The sequence below is a fragment of the Siphateles boraxobius genome, unplaced genomic scaffold (genome assembly GCF_051911475.1).
Source record: "Siphateles boraxobius isolate OS27281-9 unplaced genomic scaffold, OSU_SipBor_1 22, whole genome shotgun sequence".
NCBI classification, from domain to species: domain Eukaryota; kingdom Metazoa; phylum Chordata; class Actinopteri; order Cypriniformes; family Leuciscidae; genus Siphateles; species Siphateles boraxobius.
In genome coordinates this window covers 39,986,628-40,007,500 of record NW_027508833.1, presented here as the reverse complement: position 1 = coordinate 40,007,500, position 20,873 = coordinate 39,986,628, and the positions used below count along the sequence as shown (strand labels likewise).

Here is a 20,873-nt window from a genome sequence, read left to right as displayed (position 1 = left end):
GTCAGAAAAGTGAAATCATAATCAACGACCCCTTTAACTTGTTCGTCTTCATGCTGTCAGAAGCTCATATTGTGAGTCTCAGGTGTTCTCTCTCCATTACCCAGCGTTATACTGGAGCATCCAGAATAACATCCATAACATCCAGTACGTGCGAGATAGCGTACTGCAGGTGTGCTCCTGCCGATCGACTGTCCTGCACAGTTCATCTCCAATCCTGATCAAACAATTAAAGCAACACTAAGTAAGATTTTTTACCTTAAAATAATGTTTCCAAAATCGTTTCAGTGGTTCATCAAGTCGTGACATGGTGAAATGCACTTATGCCACAGCTTTGCAGTCCTTTATCTGATATATCCACGCTATGTAAGATTGCCAGATCGGGTCGCGTTTCTGTAGTTCTAATGAGACATAAGAAAACTACTAATTTGACTTGCTTTACGGCACGCGTTACAATTGCTACAATTGTTCGTTTGTGATGTCGCAATACATCATACTTTCATAAAATCATGCATCATACTCTACCTTGTCTGTGGCCATTGTTGATTCCAAAGCCGGTGCTGATAAACAGAGAGCGTGTGCGTGCGACAGTCGGCTGCGTAGGCTAAATTATTTACGACAGCGGTAATGGACAATTCCGCTTCCAACCTGTAGGGCGACCGCAGAGGAAAAGTCACTTGGTGCTGCTTTAAGGTCTTCAGGATCTGAAGCAACCAATTAAGGTCTTCAGGATCACTTGAAAATTAAAGGCAGGTGTGTTTAATTAGGGTTGTAGATAAACTGTGCAGGACAGTCGATCGGCAGGAGCAGGGTTGGGCACACCTGGCCTACTGTATACTGTACACCTCATCATAGTTCCTCATGTTTCTCTGTCTACACTGCACACGAAGCCCTCGCCGTCAGTGGAGAGAAAGCAGAGAGGGGAAAAACACAATTTCCTCACTTTATTTCTCAGAATATGTTCACTGCGTTCATCCACACACTGTTCATCCACTCACGATTACAGACGAGTGCACTATTTGTGTGATTTTAATTTGCTAATGTTGATGTCATTAGTGTGTGATTGACCCTTTGTGTGTGTTTGTTGAAAGCATGTCTCTGTTTAGTGCAGCCAGTTTGTGTGTTTGTGTCGTCAGTTCTGTGTGGGGTCGATCACTCTCCCCATGAACAACAGGCTAGAAGTGTGTTCATGGTACAGAAAGAAGAAGAAGGGCCTGTTGATGATGAAAGTGGCCGGCAGAGAATAAGCCGTGATTCCCACTGATGTGGCGGAGGCTGCGCTGGTGCCTTTCTCATCCACCTCGATCACGGCTTTATGCAGCACCTGCACACACACACACACACACACACACACACACACACACACACACACACACACACACACACACACACACACACACACACACGCGCGCGCACACGCACACACACACACACACACACACACACACACACACACACACACGCACACGCACACGCACACGCAGGCACACACAACACACAACACACACAGCACACACACACGCGCGCGCACACACACACGCACGCACGAACGCACGCACGCACGCACGCACAGCACACACACACACACACATGCGCACACAAGCACACACAACACACAACACACACAGCACACAGACACACGCGCGCACACACGCACACACAACACACAACACACACATGCGCATACACGCACACACAACACACAACACACACAGCACACAGACACACGCGCGCACACACGCACACACAACACACAACACACACAGCACACACACACACGCGCGCACACACACACACACGCGCACACGCACACACAACACACACACCACACACACACACACACACACACACACACATACGCACACACACACACACACACACACACACACACGGATAAAGCATTAATGGCTGCATTTACATCCAATAAATAGAACTTTTGAATATATATTTTTTCATTGATTATAGATTTATTATCTATGTAGATTTATTATTTAGTAGCCTTAAATATAGTAGTTAGGGTGTAAAGGGGTAGGAGTACATACGTTTTACTTCTTCCTACTCCTTTTTGCACATGTATATAGAGTAGTTTTTTTTTGTTTTAAGTACTGGAAAGTATGGAGTTTTATTTTGTTGTTCATCTGTTTTTTTTACCATTATTATTTTTTCTTTTCTTTCTGTATTTACATGTTCAAAATAAAGATATCAATCAATCAATCAAAAATGTTGTGAATTTATGGCGAGACACCTCAGGTGAATAGAGTAAAACAATAACGTCCTGGTTGCGTATGCAACCCACCGTTCCCTGAAGGAGGGAACGGAGGACGTAGTCGACGCGACTGAAATGGGATCACGCTAGGGAGCCTGTCTTCTTCGAGTACTATTGAACGAGCCAATGTAATTGGCGTGCGTGATTCGCATCACACACTCCGCCCCCGCGGCGCGGGTATAAATACGGAAGTGGATGCACGCACTAGTTGCTTTTCGCTGAGGAGCCGAGAGTAACCCGGGGTCAGCGGTGGTCCAGCGGTAGTGGCAAGGGGACTACGTCCTCTGTTCCCTCCTTCAGGGAGGAATACGCAACCAGGACGTTCCCTTTCAGTCGATAACGTCGGACGTAGTCGACGCGACTGAAATGGGATCAACCATTGAACACGCCACTAACGCTGCCACCTTCCAGTGCCTAAACCAAAGCCTCCTGATGCCCCCGCAAACTTAAGGCGGGGAAGGACAGGGCTTAGGCCAGGGAAGTCACTGCTGTTCCTACAGGACCACTGGGAAAGCGTTCCCCGTACGTTGGAAGGAAGGGACGCTGCGGAAGCCACATCCAACCCGAGGGAGGTAACGTGGAGAATACACATATGAACTGGGCGGAAACCGGGCAGTCTAACATATGGAATGTCACTGGGGTGGCTCCAGCCTAAGACGGGGGGAGACACACCGGACAGTGACGGCAGAGAGACTCTGCCGAGGGAAGACACGGGCTCACCGCAGGGAGCCGTATCGTGGAAGAATACACATATGGGGTCACCGAAGGGACCGCAACATATGGACCCAGCCTAACACAGGTTCCACACTGCTTACGAGTGGTAGGCCTAACACCAGACGTTCCGCACGTCCGACGTCGGAGGGGTGTGGAGGAACTCAACAGGGTTCAATTTTAAGGGAACTCAACTGGAGTAGAAAGGCGCACGTATCCAGTCCATAGGAGGGGAATGGCGCAGCAAGCCGACACTTGAACCGGGCTCACGGTGAAACTGGCTTCATGAGAAGGGAGCCCACGGGAAGCAGCGGTTCAACCAGGTGTCGTCCAGCCCCCAACTCTAGAATCTGTTTAGCAAAGTATATCGTCAACGCCCAGGCGGAGCACTTTACACTCATCATAGAGGAGCTCAACACCTAAGTGGACATGTTGCATCTCGGATCTTTGCCGAAATGAAGGCAAGCACTAAGTGCAACTTTGCATGGAAACAGCCTTCCCTCTCTGCTGAATTCCAACAGATATTTGAAGAGCTGGTCTGAGGTCTATGACTTGCATTCTGTACACGTCCAAGCGAACGGACAGAGAAGCCAGGGCTGGATCTGCCTCCTCCAGGGCAGCGCTTGCAGGCTCACCACCTGCTCCTATTACGGGAGAGGTAGGAACCTTGGGCACCATCCGAGCCGGGGTCTCAGCTTGTGAGAGTTAGCCGGCCCAGACTCCAGGCACAATACGTTGACCGAAAGCGAGCAAGTCCCTACCCTCTAGTAGAGACCACGCGAGCAGGAGAACTGATATAACAGAATTTTTAACTCACTGCCTGCAGTGGCTCAGGGGCGGTCTCTGCAGTGCAGTCGCACCAGGGACAAGGCCCAAGAGGATAAAGAGGGACACAAGGATTTACAAGACCTTGCTCCTCAGGAACCTGACGATCAGAACGTGCTTCTGCATACTTCTGCAACACGATGAGCGTCGTTTAAACACCGAGGCAACATCATTTTGAGGGCGAAGGAAAACAGCCTACTGCAACCCATTTTGCAGGAAAGCGAGCACTGAAGTGATCGAAAGCTTTCAGGATCTCCTCTGGAGAGAAGATGCACTCAACGACTAGGTTCCACTTCTAAAGGCGTAAGCACGCTACCCAATTCTAGGGGGTGCTCGCAGAAGTGATGGTAACTATCACATGTTCTTGTGATAGCCACCTGAACCTCCGCGTTCAGATGTAAGACCACCCGGAATCTCCGGGGGAAGAACGCGTGTGCCATCGTGCCCCGTCCCCGAAAGAGTTCAGGGGAAGTCAGGAAGGCTGTTGAAGGGAACCAGGTCTAGTTGGGCCAATAAGGGGCAACTATGAAGACCTGTTCCTCTCCTGACTTGGCACGTAGGTGCAAGCGACGGGCGCAAAAGACATGAGCATTGCTCAACACAACATGTGAAGATCACTGGGCTTCAGGAGCATTTTCTGCTCAGCACTTGGGTGTGACAAGTTCACTGAGCTTCAGGAGCATTCCTGCTCAACACCTGAGTGTGATAAACTCACCGAGCTTCAGGAGCATTTCTGCTCAACACTTGAGTACGAAGAACCTCACTGAGCGACAGGAGCATTTCTGCTCAGCACTTGAGTGTGACAAGTTCACTGAACTTCAGGAGCATTCCTGCTCAACACCTGAGTGTGATAAACTCACTGAGTTTCAGGAGCATTTCTGCTCAACACTTGAGTGCGAAGAATTTCACTGAACGACAGGAGCATTTCTGCTCAGCACTTGAGTGTGACAAGTTCACTGAGATTCAGTAGCATTACTGCTCAACACCTGAGTGTGATAAACTCACTGAGCTTCAGGAGCATTTCTGCTCAACACTTGAGTGCGGTTCACTGAGCACCAGGAGCATTTCTGCTCAGCACTGCGTGTGATGAATTCACTGAGCTACCTGTGATGGACTCACTGAGCTACAGGAGCATTGCTGCTCAACACCTGAGTGCGATGAAATTCACTGAGTTTCAGGAGCAGTTCTGCTCAACATGAAGAGTGATGATTTCACTGACCTGCAGGCGCCAGGCGACCCTGAGTCGCAGTCACTTTTAGAAGGCTCACTGGGGTTAAACGCATTTCTGCGGGCCCCTGGGGCAGCTGAGTCCCAGTGTTTGTCCAAGGGTAGTCCGCTCGGTTTACCCAAACACTGGCGGAAAAATAAAACCGGGGGGGCAACTGAGCGGCCCCGGAATGGTCATGACCCAGCCGGACCCAGGGGGTGGAGTCTCCACTTGCCCTGGCTATAACTGTCGTGAGGCTCGATGGCGGCACGATTGAGTAAGCGGGAGGAGTGGAACAAGGCGCCCTCAGAAGCGTCTGACTCCAAGGAGGAGGTGACGGGTGAGTTTGTGACATGCAGGGGAAGCTTGCGCAACGGTCGCAATGTCTAACAACTCGAGGCACGAATGCCCGTGTAGTCGGGGGTCGCCCAGGCCCCCGTTAAAACACGCCCTTTGTACATGGCCCCTCTGTTGAAGAGGGTTTGGCAGCAGACCGGGATGAACTATAGTCACACAGGGTGAGCTGCTCTGCCACGGTCACCTCGGGACTCGATCGTGAAGCTAGCGCTGAAGCGGTCACATATGGAGGGAGCCAAAGGCTGCGACTACCATATACCCCAGGAGCCTCTGAAAGTTCTTTCAGTGGGACCCTTTCTCACTTCAACACCAGCTGAACACCTTCTCATTGGAGAGACATGTTGGACCGAGTACCTCTCCAAAACTAGAAAAGAGATACTCAGCCCGTGGGCGAGATTACTCTCTTCCAGTTGACCTGAAGACCCAACGGGCTCTGGAGCACTCGAGGGGAAGGACACTGTACTGATACTCCACCCTTAGACGCAACACACAGGATGGCCTGCGGTGCGGGAGGTAGAGATCTGAAGCACCTGTCTTTCAGGTCAAAGCTGCAGACCAATCTTGGGCCAAGATGGTCACGACCCACCCCCTAGTAGCACGAAAGAACGAGTTTACAACTGGCCTTCGTACCGGCTGGAGGAGCGGCTATATCAAATCCTTCGCCAGCAGGATAAGATAAGCACGCACAAGTCAGGAGCACTGCTCAACACTCGGTTTGATGAATATCACTGAATTTTCAGGAGCACGTCTGCTCAACACCTAATGTGATGACTATCACTGACTTGAGCGGGTTAGCCGAGCCTGAGTTGGGGCAGCAAAGTAGAGAGAGTGGTGTTAGTGTGCTGTGCAACACTTACCTGTCTCCACAAGCGGCAGGGGGCACGTGAGAAGGCGGATGACCGGGTCCTCGAACGCACCAAGCTGCCTGCTGGCGACCAAGGGGGAGCTGAGGGGTGTAAGGCTATACAGGGTCACACCCGCCAGACTGGCCCTCTTGGGACCCAGGAACAGATGAAATTGCTCTCTCTTTGAAGTGTGGGTACCGCTTGCTCCGCTTTTTTTTTTTTTTTTTTTTTTAGGGAGCCAGCGGCGGAACAGACACACACACAAACAAAGGCTCCACCCGGCCCTCACCCGGGGGGAGGGAGTGATCGTGCCACTCCAAGAGCATCTCATCCATTCCTGGCGGCCCGCTCCGGAATGCTTTCGCTGTCGCTTGCCACCTGGCTTGGCAGCGCCTGGAGCGGGCTGGGCGTCTCTACTGCGGCCGGCTCCATGCTGAGGCCTGGGTGGAGGCTGCTGCGGAGGGCCAGCAGGAGCGGCGGCCGGAGAACGCCCACGGCGACGAGCAGGCGGAGGAGCTGCCACCGGCGGCGGGTGGAGGCAGCAGCTGGCCACCGGGGCAGGATGTGCCGGATGACCTCCGTCTGCGCTTGAGCGGCAGAGCACTGTTTGATGCAGTTCTCCACCGCGTCGCCGACCAGCCCAACCTGGGAAATTGGGGAGACCAGGAACCGAACCTTGTCCGCATCCGCCATACCAACCAGGCTGAGCCAACGAAGGCGCTACTGGACCACCAAGGTGGACATCGCCAGACCGATCACGCACGCTACGACACCCGTACCCCGGAGGGTGAGGTCGGATGCAGTGCGGTGCTCACCTATGAGCGCACGGTCTGGATTACCCTCGTGCATGCCATGGGTGCCCTAGCCTGCAGCAACGCCATGGCACGCAAGAGGAAGGGGCTTGCCCATAGGCTTTGTAAGCTCTGCCCGTCGGAGCAGACGAAACTCACAGGCCTTAGGGGGGAGACGAGGATCCCCCCAAAAGGCAGCGGCCGCCGGACACAGGTGCACCTGTGTCGACAGACCGCTCCAATGGAGGGACACCTCCCAACCCTTCACCGTTCCTCCATCAAGTGTAATGAGGGGGAAAAGCTAGTCAGGCAGTTTCTGGCAGAGAAAGATGCTGTTCACCACCTGACAAGCTCTCCATGCATTTCGGGAAAGAAAGGCACTGGGGCGGCGAGCTGAGAACCAGCGCGGCCCGCCCCAAGATACCAAACTCCAGATTCCAACCGAGACTGAACGGGACACGGTGGAGGTTCCACTCGAGCCCGGCAGCCTCGGCGGCCCGTTTCAGCATAGCTGATAATTCTGGATCCGGCTCGGGCAACATTGAACTCCCGGAGGGAGACAATGCAGCCGAGTCATCATCTCTAGAAGTCAGCTCACCCTCCGATGCTGCAATCGGCGTCCTGTCCTCCAGGGGAGCCCCGAGTGAAACCGCTGGCCCACCCATTACAGATGGACCAGCAGACAACACAGGAGGCTCCAGTGGTTGCAGTGGAAGGGAGGAGTGAGGAGCCCACAGGGAATGGTTACCGGGCGGGACATCCAACACTATCCTCCGGTCACCCATCCCACACAGCACCCGAGGGTGGGGCATGGTAATGGGGACTCGCTCTCCGCGAACGAAGGCGAGTCTCGCCCTCAACACTGCGACAGTCATGTTCCCACAGTGAAAACATGAGCTGTCCACAAAAGCTGTCTCAGCGTGCTGTAAGCCAAACACGTGACACAACAGTTGTGACCATCAGAGAGAGACAGGGAACGACCGCACCCAGAAACGCACGGGCGGAATGACATCTTGAAAAAGACGCAAACGCACCCGTGTTGCTCTTTCAGAAAATAGGACCGTCACCAGTGCCGGAGCACACAGGGGAATGACCGCGGCAACACTGAACAGAGAACTGAAACAGTGAAGCACTCACTTTTCCGCCCTCTAACCAGCCATCAACACACACAAACATTTAGAAATTTGTTGCTGTTAAAACAGCAGTTGAGAGCTCAAAGCTCGCGATCACCGCTGCACTCGCGCTGTAGAACACCAGCACTGGGAGAGTCTTCCTGAAGAACACCGACACACTCGCTCGTTGTAGACAACAGCACTCTCAGAGACATCAAACAATCGGCTCCGAAGCGAAAGGCAACTAGTGCGTGCATCCACTTCCGTATTTATACCCGCGCCGCGGGGGCGGAGTGTGTGATGCGAATCACGCACGCCAATTACATTGGCTCGTTCAATAGTACTCGAAGAAGACAGGCTCCCTAGCGTGATCCCATTTCAGTCGCGTCGACTACGTCCGACGTTATCGACTGAAAGGGAACTAATAGAAATCATACTTCACCAGTTGATTGTTTTCATTAATAATTGCAATCATTTTTTTAATTACAAGTTTTCAGAAATTGTATGTTTAAAAATGCAAAAATGAGGCATTTTCTAATTAAATATTTACTAATTTTAATACATTTCTGGAACAAAGATCTGAACATTGGATGAAGTCAGGTTCAAAATTCTTGTTTCATTTTTTTATATATATATAGCCTATATTAGAGTCAAAGGTTTATATAGAGGGGATTTTGGATATCTCTATTCATCACTCACAAAATACTGTCAAAAGCCAAAAATAAATACATTTTCGCCATTTTTAAGGAATAAAATGTATAAAATCAGGAAAATTATACATGAAAAATGTATGTTTTCTGTCCACTAGTCTGAATAAAAAAACACTTTATGAAAAGCCAAAAATCTCACAATTTACAGATGCATGAAAAAAACACTAAAATTGGAATATGAAACATTTGCGAATAAGCAGCGTTTCCATCTTTCCCCCTCATGTGTTCAAGAGAACAACATCGTTACTTCCTGGGAAATTGATGTAAAATATCAGTAATAAACTGTAAGTTTCTGCAATCTTTCTCTTTTCCCTCCATCATAAACGAGTGTGTGTCGAGCGTCAGACGAAACACAGTAAACACTGTTGTGTTCTCTGGCGTTCGGATGCTGGTGTTCAGGAACACACTCGTGTGTGTGAGACGCTTCTGGAGGAATTAAACCACATCATTCTGATCACACACTTCGACTCCGGCGTTTCAGAAACACCAAACACACATCTGAGATGCTGCGACGCCATTGGTCCACTGGTTACTCCAGTTATCCAATCACAGCTGACGCTGAGGCAAAGTCACATGAGGTTTTTGAGGGATTTATTCAGTAAATGTGTTTCCTTCGTAGTTTATGTGAGTGTCTTCTTGTCGGATAAGAAAAGTGACCCGCCTCAATTGAGTGCAAATGTTTTTATGCACATTTTTTAAATGGTGTTTCCATCCAGCATGCGATATTTTATGCGCTAACCCAAGATTCACATAAAAACACAGTTAATGTCAGTATGTGTGAGGTTACAGTAACCTGTGAGATTTTCAGATGCCCCTCTTTGCTCAAACCCGTCAGGTTTGCTGAATCGAGGAAAACACTGGCGATGCCTAGATGTGGCAGAACTTCATGCATGTTGTAAGATTGCTCCATCTTGAACTTTGGCAGATGAACCTCCAATCTCCTGAGAGAGAGAGAGAGAGAGAGAGAGAGAGAGAGAGAGAGAGAGAGAGAGAGAGAGTCAGAGAGAGAGAGAGTCAGAGAGAGAGAGAGTCAGAGAGAGTCAGAGAGAGAGAGAGAGAGAGTCAGAGTGAGAGAGTACAACATGGATAAAAGTCAATCATGATGGTTAAAACAATTAGTCATTTTAAGTAACAATTTTTCTATGGTTATTAACCCTGGTCAATGGTAACGCACACACTAATAGTGCGCAAAATAAAAAGTAGCTGTAAAAGGTTCATTCACACAGAACGCATTTTTGTGGTTAAAAATAACGAAAAACAGAATGCAATTTTTTTTAATTAAAAAAACTTCTTTTAACTTGAGCTCCAAATGTTTTGGATGCTTTGTCATGCGCGAGATGCTCAAAACACGCGAGCGCAGCGGTCAAACACGTCTGTCGAGCGCATTTACATAGAAAAACAATGTAGAAGTAGCGCAGGGGAGCAAAAACACATTCTGTGTGAACGTCCCCCAGTTCTGAGCTCACATCCGCCTCATGTTTTTGACCCAGCCGAAGAATCGCTCAGCGCTGATCTCGTCGTCTATGGCGGTGTAGTCGGCGGCGGCGTCGGGCAGGACGATGAGCAGAGCCGCTCCACCGCGGTACGGCAGACGCAGCACTCGAGCGCGCAGCTCACGGTCTTCAGCCGTCCAGAACCTGTCCTCCTGAAACATCATGGGGACTCGAACTATCTTGTACTTGTCGACATAAAATCGACTCATTTCCGTGCTGTTGGGGTCGAACGGATGATCCCAGTCACCTTGAAAACAAAGAGTTTTAAATGATGTACCAATTGTTTTACAGAAGTTCATTGCTGTTTGCCACACTGCAAGAAATTATTTTACTTGAGAATTAAAATGACTTAAGATATTAAATCTTGTTTTCTGAAAAAATATATTTCGATTAACTCTTTCCCCACCAAGACGGAATTTTCCGGCAATCCACATTTTTATTTTATTTAATGCGCTATTAAGCATCTTCTGATTTCCATTACACGAGAGTAGATGTTAAAACTTCATGCTGATTTGTACTCGGCTTTCGCCAAGATAAGCAGCAACTAAGATGTAGCTTTTGTAGCGACAATGACTTTTGTAGGGAAATTACTAACTCAAAGGGGGAATAATATTCATGAGATGATGAATATGCATTATCATATACACAAATTAGATTATCCCAAATAGGGAATAGGTTAAGCCTCACCGTATATGAATCATTAACACGATTGCTTGTATTAATTATTAATATAGGCCGGTAAAATCAGATCAATTATCAGGGTAAATTTTCATGTGATTTAAATTTAGTTTGTCAAGCAATCTGTATCTGACTGGAGGCGAAGCTTCCTTATCACAACTTACCGGCCTATGAACAGCGACAATACCCGTCCTATGGCCACTAGGAGGGATATTTTCGTGTAAGGCACTTTAGATATTTCAATAGTTAAACCAAATAGAGCTTGTAGCTTAAATCGACATTTTCAGGGACTTCAAGTTTATGGAACAACGAGACAGATTCAATTCAAAGGATTATGGAATTTAATAAAGCAAGACTAAAGATTACATAAACTACTTAAATCACGCAGGAGTAAATATTCATAGCAAAACAAACAATTACAAAGAAAAACAAAATGATTGCAATACGAAACATTGGAGAGAGAAAGCTAGAGGGTGAGAGAGAGAGAGAGAGAGAGAGAGAGAGAGAGAGAAATCTTCTCAGGACAGAACAGTTCAAACAGTTACTTCGAAATGAGACCCAAAGGCTTTTTAGGAAGTTCTCGACAACCTTAAAACAGCATTTCCTTTTAGATTATACTTGCATTGATATGGGCCCTTTTTGTGCAGCTGGTTTGAAAAGAAGCGTAGGCTGAAGGTCCGGAGTTTCGTTCGGACGGAGGTAGATGTTGCGATCTCTTCAGCTCGTATGACAGATGATTAATCTTAAATTAGTTTCGTTCGTGAATACACTGAACAAAGGAAAACTATCAACTGAGGTAGATCAACAGAAAGAAAAACTTAGATTAAAACGAAATTTAGAAAGCAAACGAAGAACTCCGGTTGGAGTTCTTGTTGAAGAAGTGAACCTCTCTCTGGCGTAGGACTGCACAGAACAGAAGCTCCGAATTTTAAAGGGAGCAGTGGAACGCCTTTCTCACGTGCCCGATCCAATCGTTTGGGAGGAGACGTGGCGGCACACTTCGTTCCGGCCAATGTACAGAGGAGACAGAACTGAATCATAAAACATTTCTAGTCTAGCATTAATAAAATAATGCATCAAAGTTGCACTTTGGGTTAAGTATTCGATACCATTGAATTTCTTGGATCATAACAATACCACACACGGTACCTCTATGCGCTAGTAAGATAAAGATACATGATTATTCGGGATTAAACGCATATAAAGTTCGATTATACACCATAAAGCTTATAGTTATAGCAATTGGTCACATGGGGATGGTGAAACACACAAGAGAAACATTTCATACATTTAGAAAGGTACTTTTGACCATACGTAGTCAGGGATGAGTGTTTCTGTGTGTGTGTGTGTATGTGTAGGAAAGTTCATCCAGCGTTCGATGGAGTGGTGAACTTTTGCTCATCCCCTGCGGGGAATTGTTTTGTGTGTGTGCGTATTCTGTGAATTGATGAGTTTAACACCAGAATAGTGGTTGACTATCTGGTTACACAATGTCTTGTTTGTGAGGTGCAATCTCATAAAAGGGGACCCTGGGGGGTTTTCCTGCGGGATCTCTAGTCAGAGCGGCGCCTTTTTGTCACATGTCGATAAACAGGGCATTCCTTTGTTTACTCATTAGAGAAAAGCGCCACGTGTGCTGATCAGAATCACTAACTCAATCAAGTCCGAACACCATTTGCCTTGTGTCACAGTCCACAAGAGTGAGGCTGTGTTTGCAAATTAGAAACCAGTAATTAAAAAGCAAATGGCAGAACTAACATCTGCTTGCGTTACAGTTCCCCCCTTGGTGGTTCGGCAGGACCCGTGTGGTTGGGCCTCGTCGAACCATCACGATCACCCTAGTCAGATGGCAGGTGAATCATGAAAGTAGGATGCTGAAGATGGTTGTTAAGACTGAGGGCTCAGCTCGATCAGGTTCGCTCCGTTCTCTGGCGGGGAGTCTTCTTTCCGAAGGCCCCTCCAGAACCCTCCAGACACGGCTTTTGTGAGCTTGGCTGTAGAGGCTTGCGTCTCGTTGATTCGTCGGTATAGAATGTAGTCCAAGCCCAAGGTTAGGGTGTGGCCGATGATCGTTGAAATGCACAGGGCGGTGTCAGCGGCGGTCCATGCTTGGACGACAGGTGACACGCTCAGGATGGGCATTCTGGATAATGCTTGGAGGGCTGTGTCAAGGGGAGCGATGTCGATGATCTGTGACCCCCCTTCCTCAATCCATTTTTCCAGTTCTGGATCGAAAGTGAAGTTGCGATCCCTAAAGAATGATGGAATCTCTAGCTCGGATTGGTATTCTTCACTCGGAAAGTGGTACAAGGCTAGGTCGTCCAGGTGGAGGATGGCTCCTCGTGGGACTTGAATCCACATGGTTTGATTCAGCAGGTTGACGCGTGTAGCGGTGTCGTGCTGGTCATAGGTCAGTGTCGCCGAGCCACCGTTTTCCCACAATCTCGGCTTGCGTCTCGGTGACATTGCTGCGAGGCTTGGCATCCGCAGGGCAACGTGTGTCACTGGCCAGATGTTGCAGGCCGCAGATTCCATCAGTGTTGTCTCTGAGGAACGGTTTGCTAGGCCAGAGATAGTGAATGTCTTTGGTGAGGGTACACATGTGCAGGTTTGGGGCTAAGTACGGGTGGGTATTGCTGTTGTGGTAAGCTACCACCTCGGGTGTCCGTACCCTAAAATAAGTGTTGCTCTGCCAAAATACCACGTTGACAATATCTTTGAGTCTGTAGATTCAGCTTGATTCTATGATGGGTAGATTTAAGAGGAAGCCTACCTCTCGCTGTGCAGGGTCAACATACAGTGGAATGGCACTGCCTAAAGAGTAGGCAAGGCGGATTTGTAACGGGTCAGTGGGTGTTGTTATGGCGGAAGCCAGCACGGTTTGCACTAGACTCAGGGGTATCAGGCATGGCGGGATCCTATCCATGGTTAAGCTGTCAATGGAGGAACTTATTTCTCGGAGCATGTCGGTCATTAATGCCGTGACCAACTGTGTCTGGGCAAAGTCATTCTGGAAAACTGTGAACAGCTGTTTCATGAAGCTCACAGTCTGATTCAACATGACGCTATGAGTGTTGAGGATTATCACGGTTCCTCTCAGTGTCTTGCCAATGGTTTGCAGGGATGCGTTTTGTGTGGTGAGTTGTTCTTTCAACTGTGGAAGTTCAGTCTGAATTTCGGCCACGTGCCGTCGCACCGTGGCTATGTTCACAGCGTTGACACTGGACATACCAATGTTGAACAGCGTGCCTACGGCAGCAGCGGCTCCGAGCAACGCTCCCAGGAACCGCTTGGAACGTTTGTTGTGTCCTCCCAATTCAGCTTGGGTGACTGTCATCTTCTCGAGTTGATTCAGCATGTGCTCGACATCGGCTTCGGCGTGGTTGAGGGCGGTTTCTGTCCATCGGGCACCTGCCCAGCTGTACTGGGCTACCGCTCTTGGGTAGTGCACACGGAAGACATTTCGAGGGTCGAGTCGCACGTACATCTTCTGCGTGTGCGTTCGGCAGTTAGTAATCAGAAGTCCCGGTTGCTCTCTCAACACGATGCCCGAGGCCGGTTCTGGTGAGATGACGTCGGCTAGGCGGCTGGCCTCTGGTCGACTGAAAGCACATGATGGCAATCCACAGCAACATCCTGTTACAGGCAAGAGAGAGAGGTATGGAGGAAAAGGGGGAAGAGAGAGAGAGCACAGGTCAGCGAGTTTTGTCCCGAGTTGTGTGGGACAGTCTTTTCACTGCGATGATGGTAGTTGAGTTTAGCTTGCATTGGCCCCTCCCTGTCTGTCCCCGCTAGTGGCCAGATATCTTTTGATCTGATTGCGGTGGACCCATTTGAGAACTGGTTCTCTCGGTCCTCGTTTAAGGTCATGAGTTCAAACGGGGACACCCGTGTTGATTCCTGCGGGGTGGTTCTGATGGCCATCAGCAAAAGGGGGAGTTTCACATCCCAGTCTTTCTGATTAGCCGATACGTACTTTCTTAGCATGTGGACCACCGTTCGGTTCGATCTCTCTACCTGCCCCGATGAGATTGGATGGTGGCTGATGTGAAGTTTGGCTTGTACCCCTAGACATCTCCAGATCTTTTGCATGATCTCGGCAGTGAAATGGGTACCTCTGTCTGAGTTGACTCTTAGTGGCAATCTGAAACGGGAGAAGATGTGGTTCATCAGGAGATATGCCGTTGTTTGGGCAGTGTCGTTAGTTGCTGGCAAACACTCTACCCACTTGGTAAAATGACACACCACCGTGAGAAAGTAATTGTTGCCTCTTGTCGACCTGGGCAGAGGTCCTACCCAGGCAATTTGGAGGTCTGACCATGGGAACGTGATTCCTCTGCGTTGCAATGGGGCTCTGTGATTTGGGTTTGTTGGTTGGAATTGACAACATACCAAGCATTCTCATACATACTCTGCCACATCTTGCTGCATGCCTGGCCAGTATGCCACCTGTTTAAGTGTCTCATACGTGGCTCTGGTACCGTGGTGTCCAGCATAGGGTGTGTTGTGGGCGTGCATTAGCATCGCCCCCCTCTGACACAGTGGCACCACGAGCCTAGGTGATGTGGTGTCATCGGGGTCAAACCATATAATGTTGTCCCGCACACGCAGCATATGTCTGGAGTTATGGCTGATGTCTGAGGTATGAGTCGTTATCGATGTCTGAAGTTGAGATAGGGTGGCAGGCGGGGTCAGAGAGGTGGTCAAGAATTGTCTTTATGGCAGAGTCTGTGGCCTGCATATCGGCGATATCGTTGTTTGAAATTTGCGGAGTTAGCGATAGCAGTTGTGAAGCTGGCGCTGTAGCAGGCAAGGGCCTTTTGCTGCGGGTGAGTACCGCCACATCGAAGGTGGGTGTAGGGACTGGGGAAGACCACAGTTCCCCGTGTAGGTCGCCCGCTTTGGCAAGGGCATCAGTGTGGTCATTAAAGGCTTTGTCTTGGCCTGGCAGTTTAGAATGTCCCTTGACCTTCTTCCAGTACTCGGTGACATTGTGTGTTGTTGTGATGTTATCACATGCCTTGAACAGGTGTTGGTGTTTGACAGGCTTGTTGTTTGCCGTTTTGAAACCATTTTGTTTCCAGGTCGGGAGATGGCACACAAAACTCTGTCTGGCATAGTTAGAGTCTGTGCAGATGAGAAGTTCTCTGATGTTATGGGCTGATGCGAGTTATGAGAATTGCTGCTACCTCTGCATATTGTGATGACTGGGGGCCCAGTTTGAAGTGTTGTGGTGGGCCTGGGTGGTTGTCAACCCACAGTACCCCTGCACCTGCCTTTAGGATGCCCTCGTGGTTGTAGGAACATCCGTCGACGTAAGCTGTGGGCATGCCTTCGCACACATTCTTGTCAAAGTACCTGTGACAGGTCAGTTGTAGTTTTTGTGGCTCTGGTGTGTCTAGCATCGCAGCAGGTGAGTTGTCAGAGCAGTTTTGAAATGCTGCCAGGCCGTTTCCCAACGCCGACTTGTGATTCTGTGCATATCGGGACTCAACATCTCGTCCCTGGAGAGCCATTAACCACGTGGCTATGCGTGCATTGGTTACCACGCCATCTCGGATGCGTTGGCTGTTGAGGAACATTACGGGCTGGTGGCATGTGTCTATGATGACTTTCTGTGCTCCAATGTAGTTGGAGAAACGCTGTATGGCCCATACTGTACAGAGAAAAGCTTTTTCGCAGTCTGAGAATTTACACTCTGGAGGGAGAAGTGTCTTGCTGGCATATGCGACCACCTTCTTGTCTTGATCGTGCCGTTGGTATAGGCCAGCACTGAGACATTGGTCAGAAAATCCAGCTTCCAGGTAGAATGCCTTTTGAGGGTCGGGGTAAGCAAGACAGGGAGCTGTGCATAAAAGTCTTTTTAGTTCCGCCATGGCGTGTTCTTGAGCGTCTGACCAGACGAAAGGGCAATCCTTTTTTAGCAGAGCCGTGAGGGGCCTGGCGATGTCTGAATAGTTTTCGATGAACTGTCGAGAGTAATTGCATACCCCGAGAAAACTTCGCAGTTCAGAGATGTTAGTGGGAGGCTTGATGTTTTGAATGGCGAGGATACGGTTTGATTGTGGTTCGATGCCATGGGGTCAGATGAGCAGGCCCACGTAGTTGACCTTGGTGCAACACCACTGTCCCTTGTGGAGGGCTATTTTGGCACCGGCAGTGGATAACTGGTTCAAAACATAGTCTATTTCTTTCAGGTGGTCGACCACCGTCGTGCTTTTCATGAGAACATCATCTACGTAAATCAGGTTACCTCTCATCCTGGCGTCTGGGCAGGCTTTGTTCAGGAAGATGTTGAACTCAGCTGGTGAGTTGGCATACCCGAACGGGCACCTGTTGAAGGTGAACTGTCGGTTGCCAAATGTGAATGCCAGCTTGTGTTGGTCTTCTGGGTGCACTGGAATGGTCCAGAATCCAGAGGCCACATCAAGTGTGGAGAAGATGGTGGCTCCTCTGATTCGGGGTATTTCCTGTTCCAGCTGGGTCATGGGCGACCGTGACAGCGGCACCTGTTGATTCAGCTTCCGATAGTCAATGGTGGGTCGCCATTTTCCATTCGGTTTGAGAACGGGCCAGATGGGGGCAGAGTAGGTGCTGTTACATGGACGGATGACACCTTTCTCAAGCATAGATTCCATGATTTCCTGCACTGGTTCGTGCGAGGCCATGGGAATTTTGTACTGCTTGACAAAAGTGGGAGGAGCGTCGGGATGCGTGGGGATCCGCACAGTGTGGAGGTGGGTAAGGCCACAGTCTAACGAGTCTTTGGCAAGGATTCTTTGAACTTATAAAGGACTTGTCTTAGTGTTTGGCGGTCTGTGTCGTTCTGAAGCGCATCAGCATCTTGTAGAAATTGCTGCACTTGAGATTCAAAACCTTGATAAGGCTCAATTGTCGGCGTGTCATCAGGCGGGTTGAGTTTTAAAGGCGTAGCAGGTGCATTAGTCTCACTGACAGGCTGATGGGAGACTGTGTACACTGCGAGGTGGTGGTCCTCTGTCAGCTCAGTTCTGCACACATGGTCTTTGGCTGCTGACATGACAGACGTGATGGTAATGAGTTGGAAGGGTACTGTAAACATTGTGTTGTCTGTCTGCCCTTCAGGTATCAGTGCAGGTGGGAGGGGCCCGATGACGGGTAATACAAGTTCAAAGTCATGAAAGTCATGGCTCACTAGCCATCCTAGCCTGTAGGCCCTGGGGATGCTGATGTCAGTTGCTGTGCAGTTGTTGAACAGAATGTAGACTACCCGAGATGACACTTCTGTGAGGGGTGTGGCTTCGAGTGTGAGTCCGAGGTCCCCACATTCAGGTGAAGGTTGGAAGAAACCCAGTGTGTGGTTCAAGGTTTGGCCACGTCGCATGATGAGCCGTACAGCGACCCCTTTAGTGTAAGCTGGTATCACTGTTCCATGTTCGTTGATTAGAGTGCAGACATCTGGGATGGTCTGCCCTGAAAATAGATTGTCATGATTGATGGGAACAGGGGGCTGTAAAGTCATTGGGGCCCATACCACTTCGTTAAACATGTCCACATGAGCTTTGAGGCGAATCAAAACGGCTGCTCCAATGTAGACGTTGTGGACTGTTTCCGGAAGGATCAGGAAGTAATTAGTCAGGCACCGGTGATTCCACTTTAGTTGCAAAGCACAGATCCCTTTGCAGATATCATGGAGGATGGATGTGGGTTGAGAGGGAAACGTGTGCGTTTGCTGGTATAGGGCAGGTCCGTTGTGTTGTCAATGATTGCATTGAATAGTGAGAGACTGATGGCTGAGTTGTCTGCCCATAGTGCCAGAATAATGTCTGTTGTGGTTATATCCTGCAGCTGCAGGTCAGTCCTGACCTGGGTGCAGTAGATATCAGAGTCTTGGCTGGTTTTGAAGGTGCAGAGCAGCGAACTTGACCCCTGATCAGTTGTTGTGACTGGATCGTCATGTCTGGCTGAGGGAGTTCCCGTGAACCTGACAGTCTGGCTCAGCAGATTTGTGTGGCTGGAGGGGTAGGGGTTCACACACTTGAGCCCACACTTGCAGGTGTTTGAAGTCCAGTAGCGGTTTGAATCGATCCAGCAGGTCTTTGCCTATTAGAAATGGATAAATGTTCATTGGTGAAACGTAGACTGGATGTACTAGACTCATAGGGCCAATTGCCAAGTGAATGGGAGCTACGTTTCTTAGCTGGATGTCATTTTGGCTGTATGACTGCACATTCAGCTCACAAGTGTGGAAGTTAAGAGGTCGATTCTGTCTTTGGACTTCAAATTTGAGTTTTTCAAAGAGTTCAGCCGATATGAGCGTGAGATCGGAGCCCGTGTCCACAAGTGCTTCAAGTCTCACCTCCTTTTCCAAGGGGATGGTTAGACAGTGCGGGTATGTGTCATGTGGCTCGTTGTGGGTGCAGATTACCAAGACAGCACTGTCTGGTACCTCTGTGTGAGCGCTGCTGCAGTCTTGTTCAGGAAGTGCAGTGGTCAGCTGGAGTGAGTGCGAGGTGTTGTCAGTTGGTGATGCAATAATGAGTTCACAGGTTTGTGGCTGAAAAACAGTGTTAGTGGGGGCTGTCAGTTGGAGGGGGTGAGTGGTGCTGCCACTTAGTGATGTAACAGCGAGTTCCATAGTCTGTGGTTTGACAGTGTCTGTGGGACTGTCGGCGGGAGAAACATTGGGAGTGGAGTTGGCTTCAGGCATAAGGTTTAGTCACGCGGTGTCTGGTTTATCCTTGTCTTTCTGGCGAGGTTTCTTTTGAAGAAACTCGCTCACCACGCTCAGAAGTTCTGCAGCTTCAGACGTGGCTGCATTGTCTCTGTTGGATTTGGGCTCCAACTTCAGCTTATCAGTGTCCCGTCAAGAGGGGTCTCCCGGCCGGCTCTCTGGGCTTGGCGTTCGGGGAGTTGGAGGTTGGCTCCATCTGGGTCGTCCGCCGGCTTCCCAGGTGCCCCCTCCCATTCGGTTGTGGGAGGGGCGAGGCCGGTCCCAGGCTTCCCCAGATGGGTCGTTCTGCTGCCTTGGGCGGGCACCTCCATGACCGTGCTGACCTCTGCTGGGTTGGAATGGTCGTGATTCTCTGTGGACAGGTTTGTAACTGGGGTGCCGTGCACCCTCGAGGGACAGCTCTGAACGGTGCTCAGAGACGGGGAAGATTGTGGGGTTTTTCACGGTCTTTTCAGAGACAGTTCTTTGTTTGGTGTATGCTTTGTGAGTCAAGTCACGTAGTTGTTGGATTGACATAGTCCGTGGCTCGGCTAAAACTCAGAGATGATGCGATAGGGTAGGGTGGAGATTCCGCAGGAACAAAGTTTTGAAATTCCAGTCCTCCTCAATGCCTGGCTCATTGCGTGATCCGAAGTAGGCTTGTCGGAGGCGGCCGTAGTAAGCTTGTGGGGTTTCCAGCCGGGCTTGTTTCAGATCCATTGCCGCTATGATACCTTGGTCTGACTCTGGATCGGAGAATTCGCGAAACAGAGCTTGCCGCAATTGCGGGTAGTCCCTTTTGACAGTTTCTGGTTGACGATCAAGGAAACTTCGCACGTCACGGCTCGAAGTGATCCTGAGGAGGTACAACTTATCCCAAGTAGTGGCGTTGGCCACGGTTTGTAGGTGAAAGTCAATGTCTTGTAAATAAGAGTGGACATCGTGACCTCCTGCTGGATTGGGAGTGAAGGTCGGGATGTTTCTAGCCAGCTTGTCCAGTTCTTTAGGGGCCGGGTGGTAACTGTTGGCCCGACCCTTCGGGCTGTGGCCCCGCCCTTCTTCAGCTGGTGAGTACTCGTGGCGGCTGCCTAGTGTGGTGGCGCACCGTGGGCTTCCCTCCGCTCCGTCAGCTTTGGGGGTTTGGCTGAAAAGTGCAGGCTTGCTGGTGAGGGGAAATGGAGTGATGGGT

General features: G+C 49.6%; 1 protein-coding gene across 1 annotated transcript in view; it reads right to left on the bottom strand.

Annotated features, from left to right (window-relative positions):
* Nucleotides 1–926: 926 nt before the first annotated feature.
* The window catches only part of serpina10b (serpin peptidase inhibitor, clade A (alpha-1 antiproteinase, antitrypsin), member 10b), a 31,670-nt gene continuing 11,723 nt past the window's right edge, over nt 927–20,873 (bottom strand). The window contains exons 2-4 of the mRNA XM_077240146.1: nt 10,288–10,561; nt 9,615–9,762; nt 927–1,321 (exon numbers count right to left, since the gene is read on the bottom strand). Of these exons, the coding sequence (XP_077096261.1) occupies nt 1,130–1,321; nt 9,615–9,762; nt 10,288–10,561 (614 nt within the window). The 3' untranslated portion in view covers nt 927–1,129. The remainder of the gene's footprint in view (nt 1,322–9,614; nt 9,763–10,287; nt 10,562–20,873) is intronic.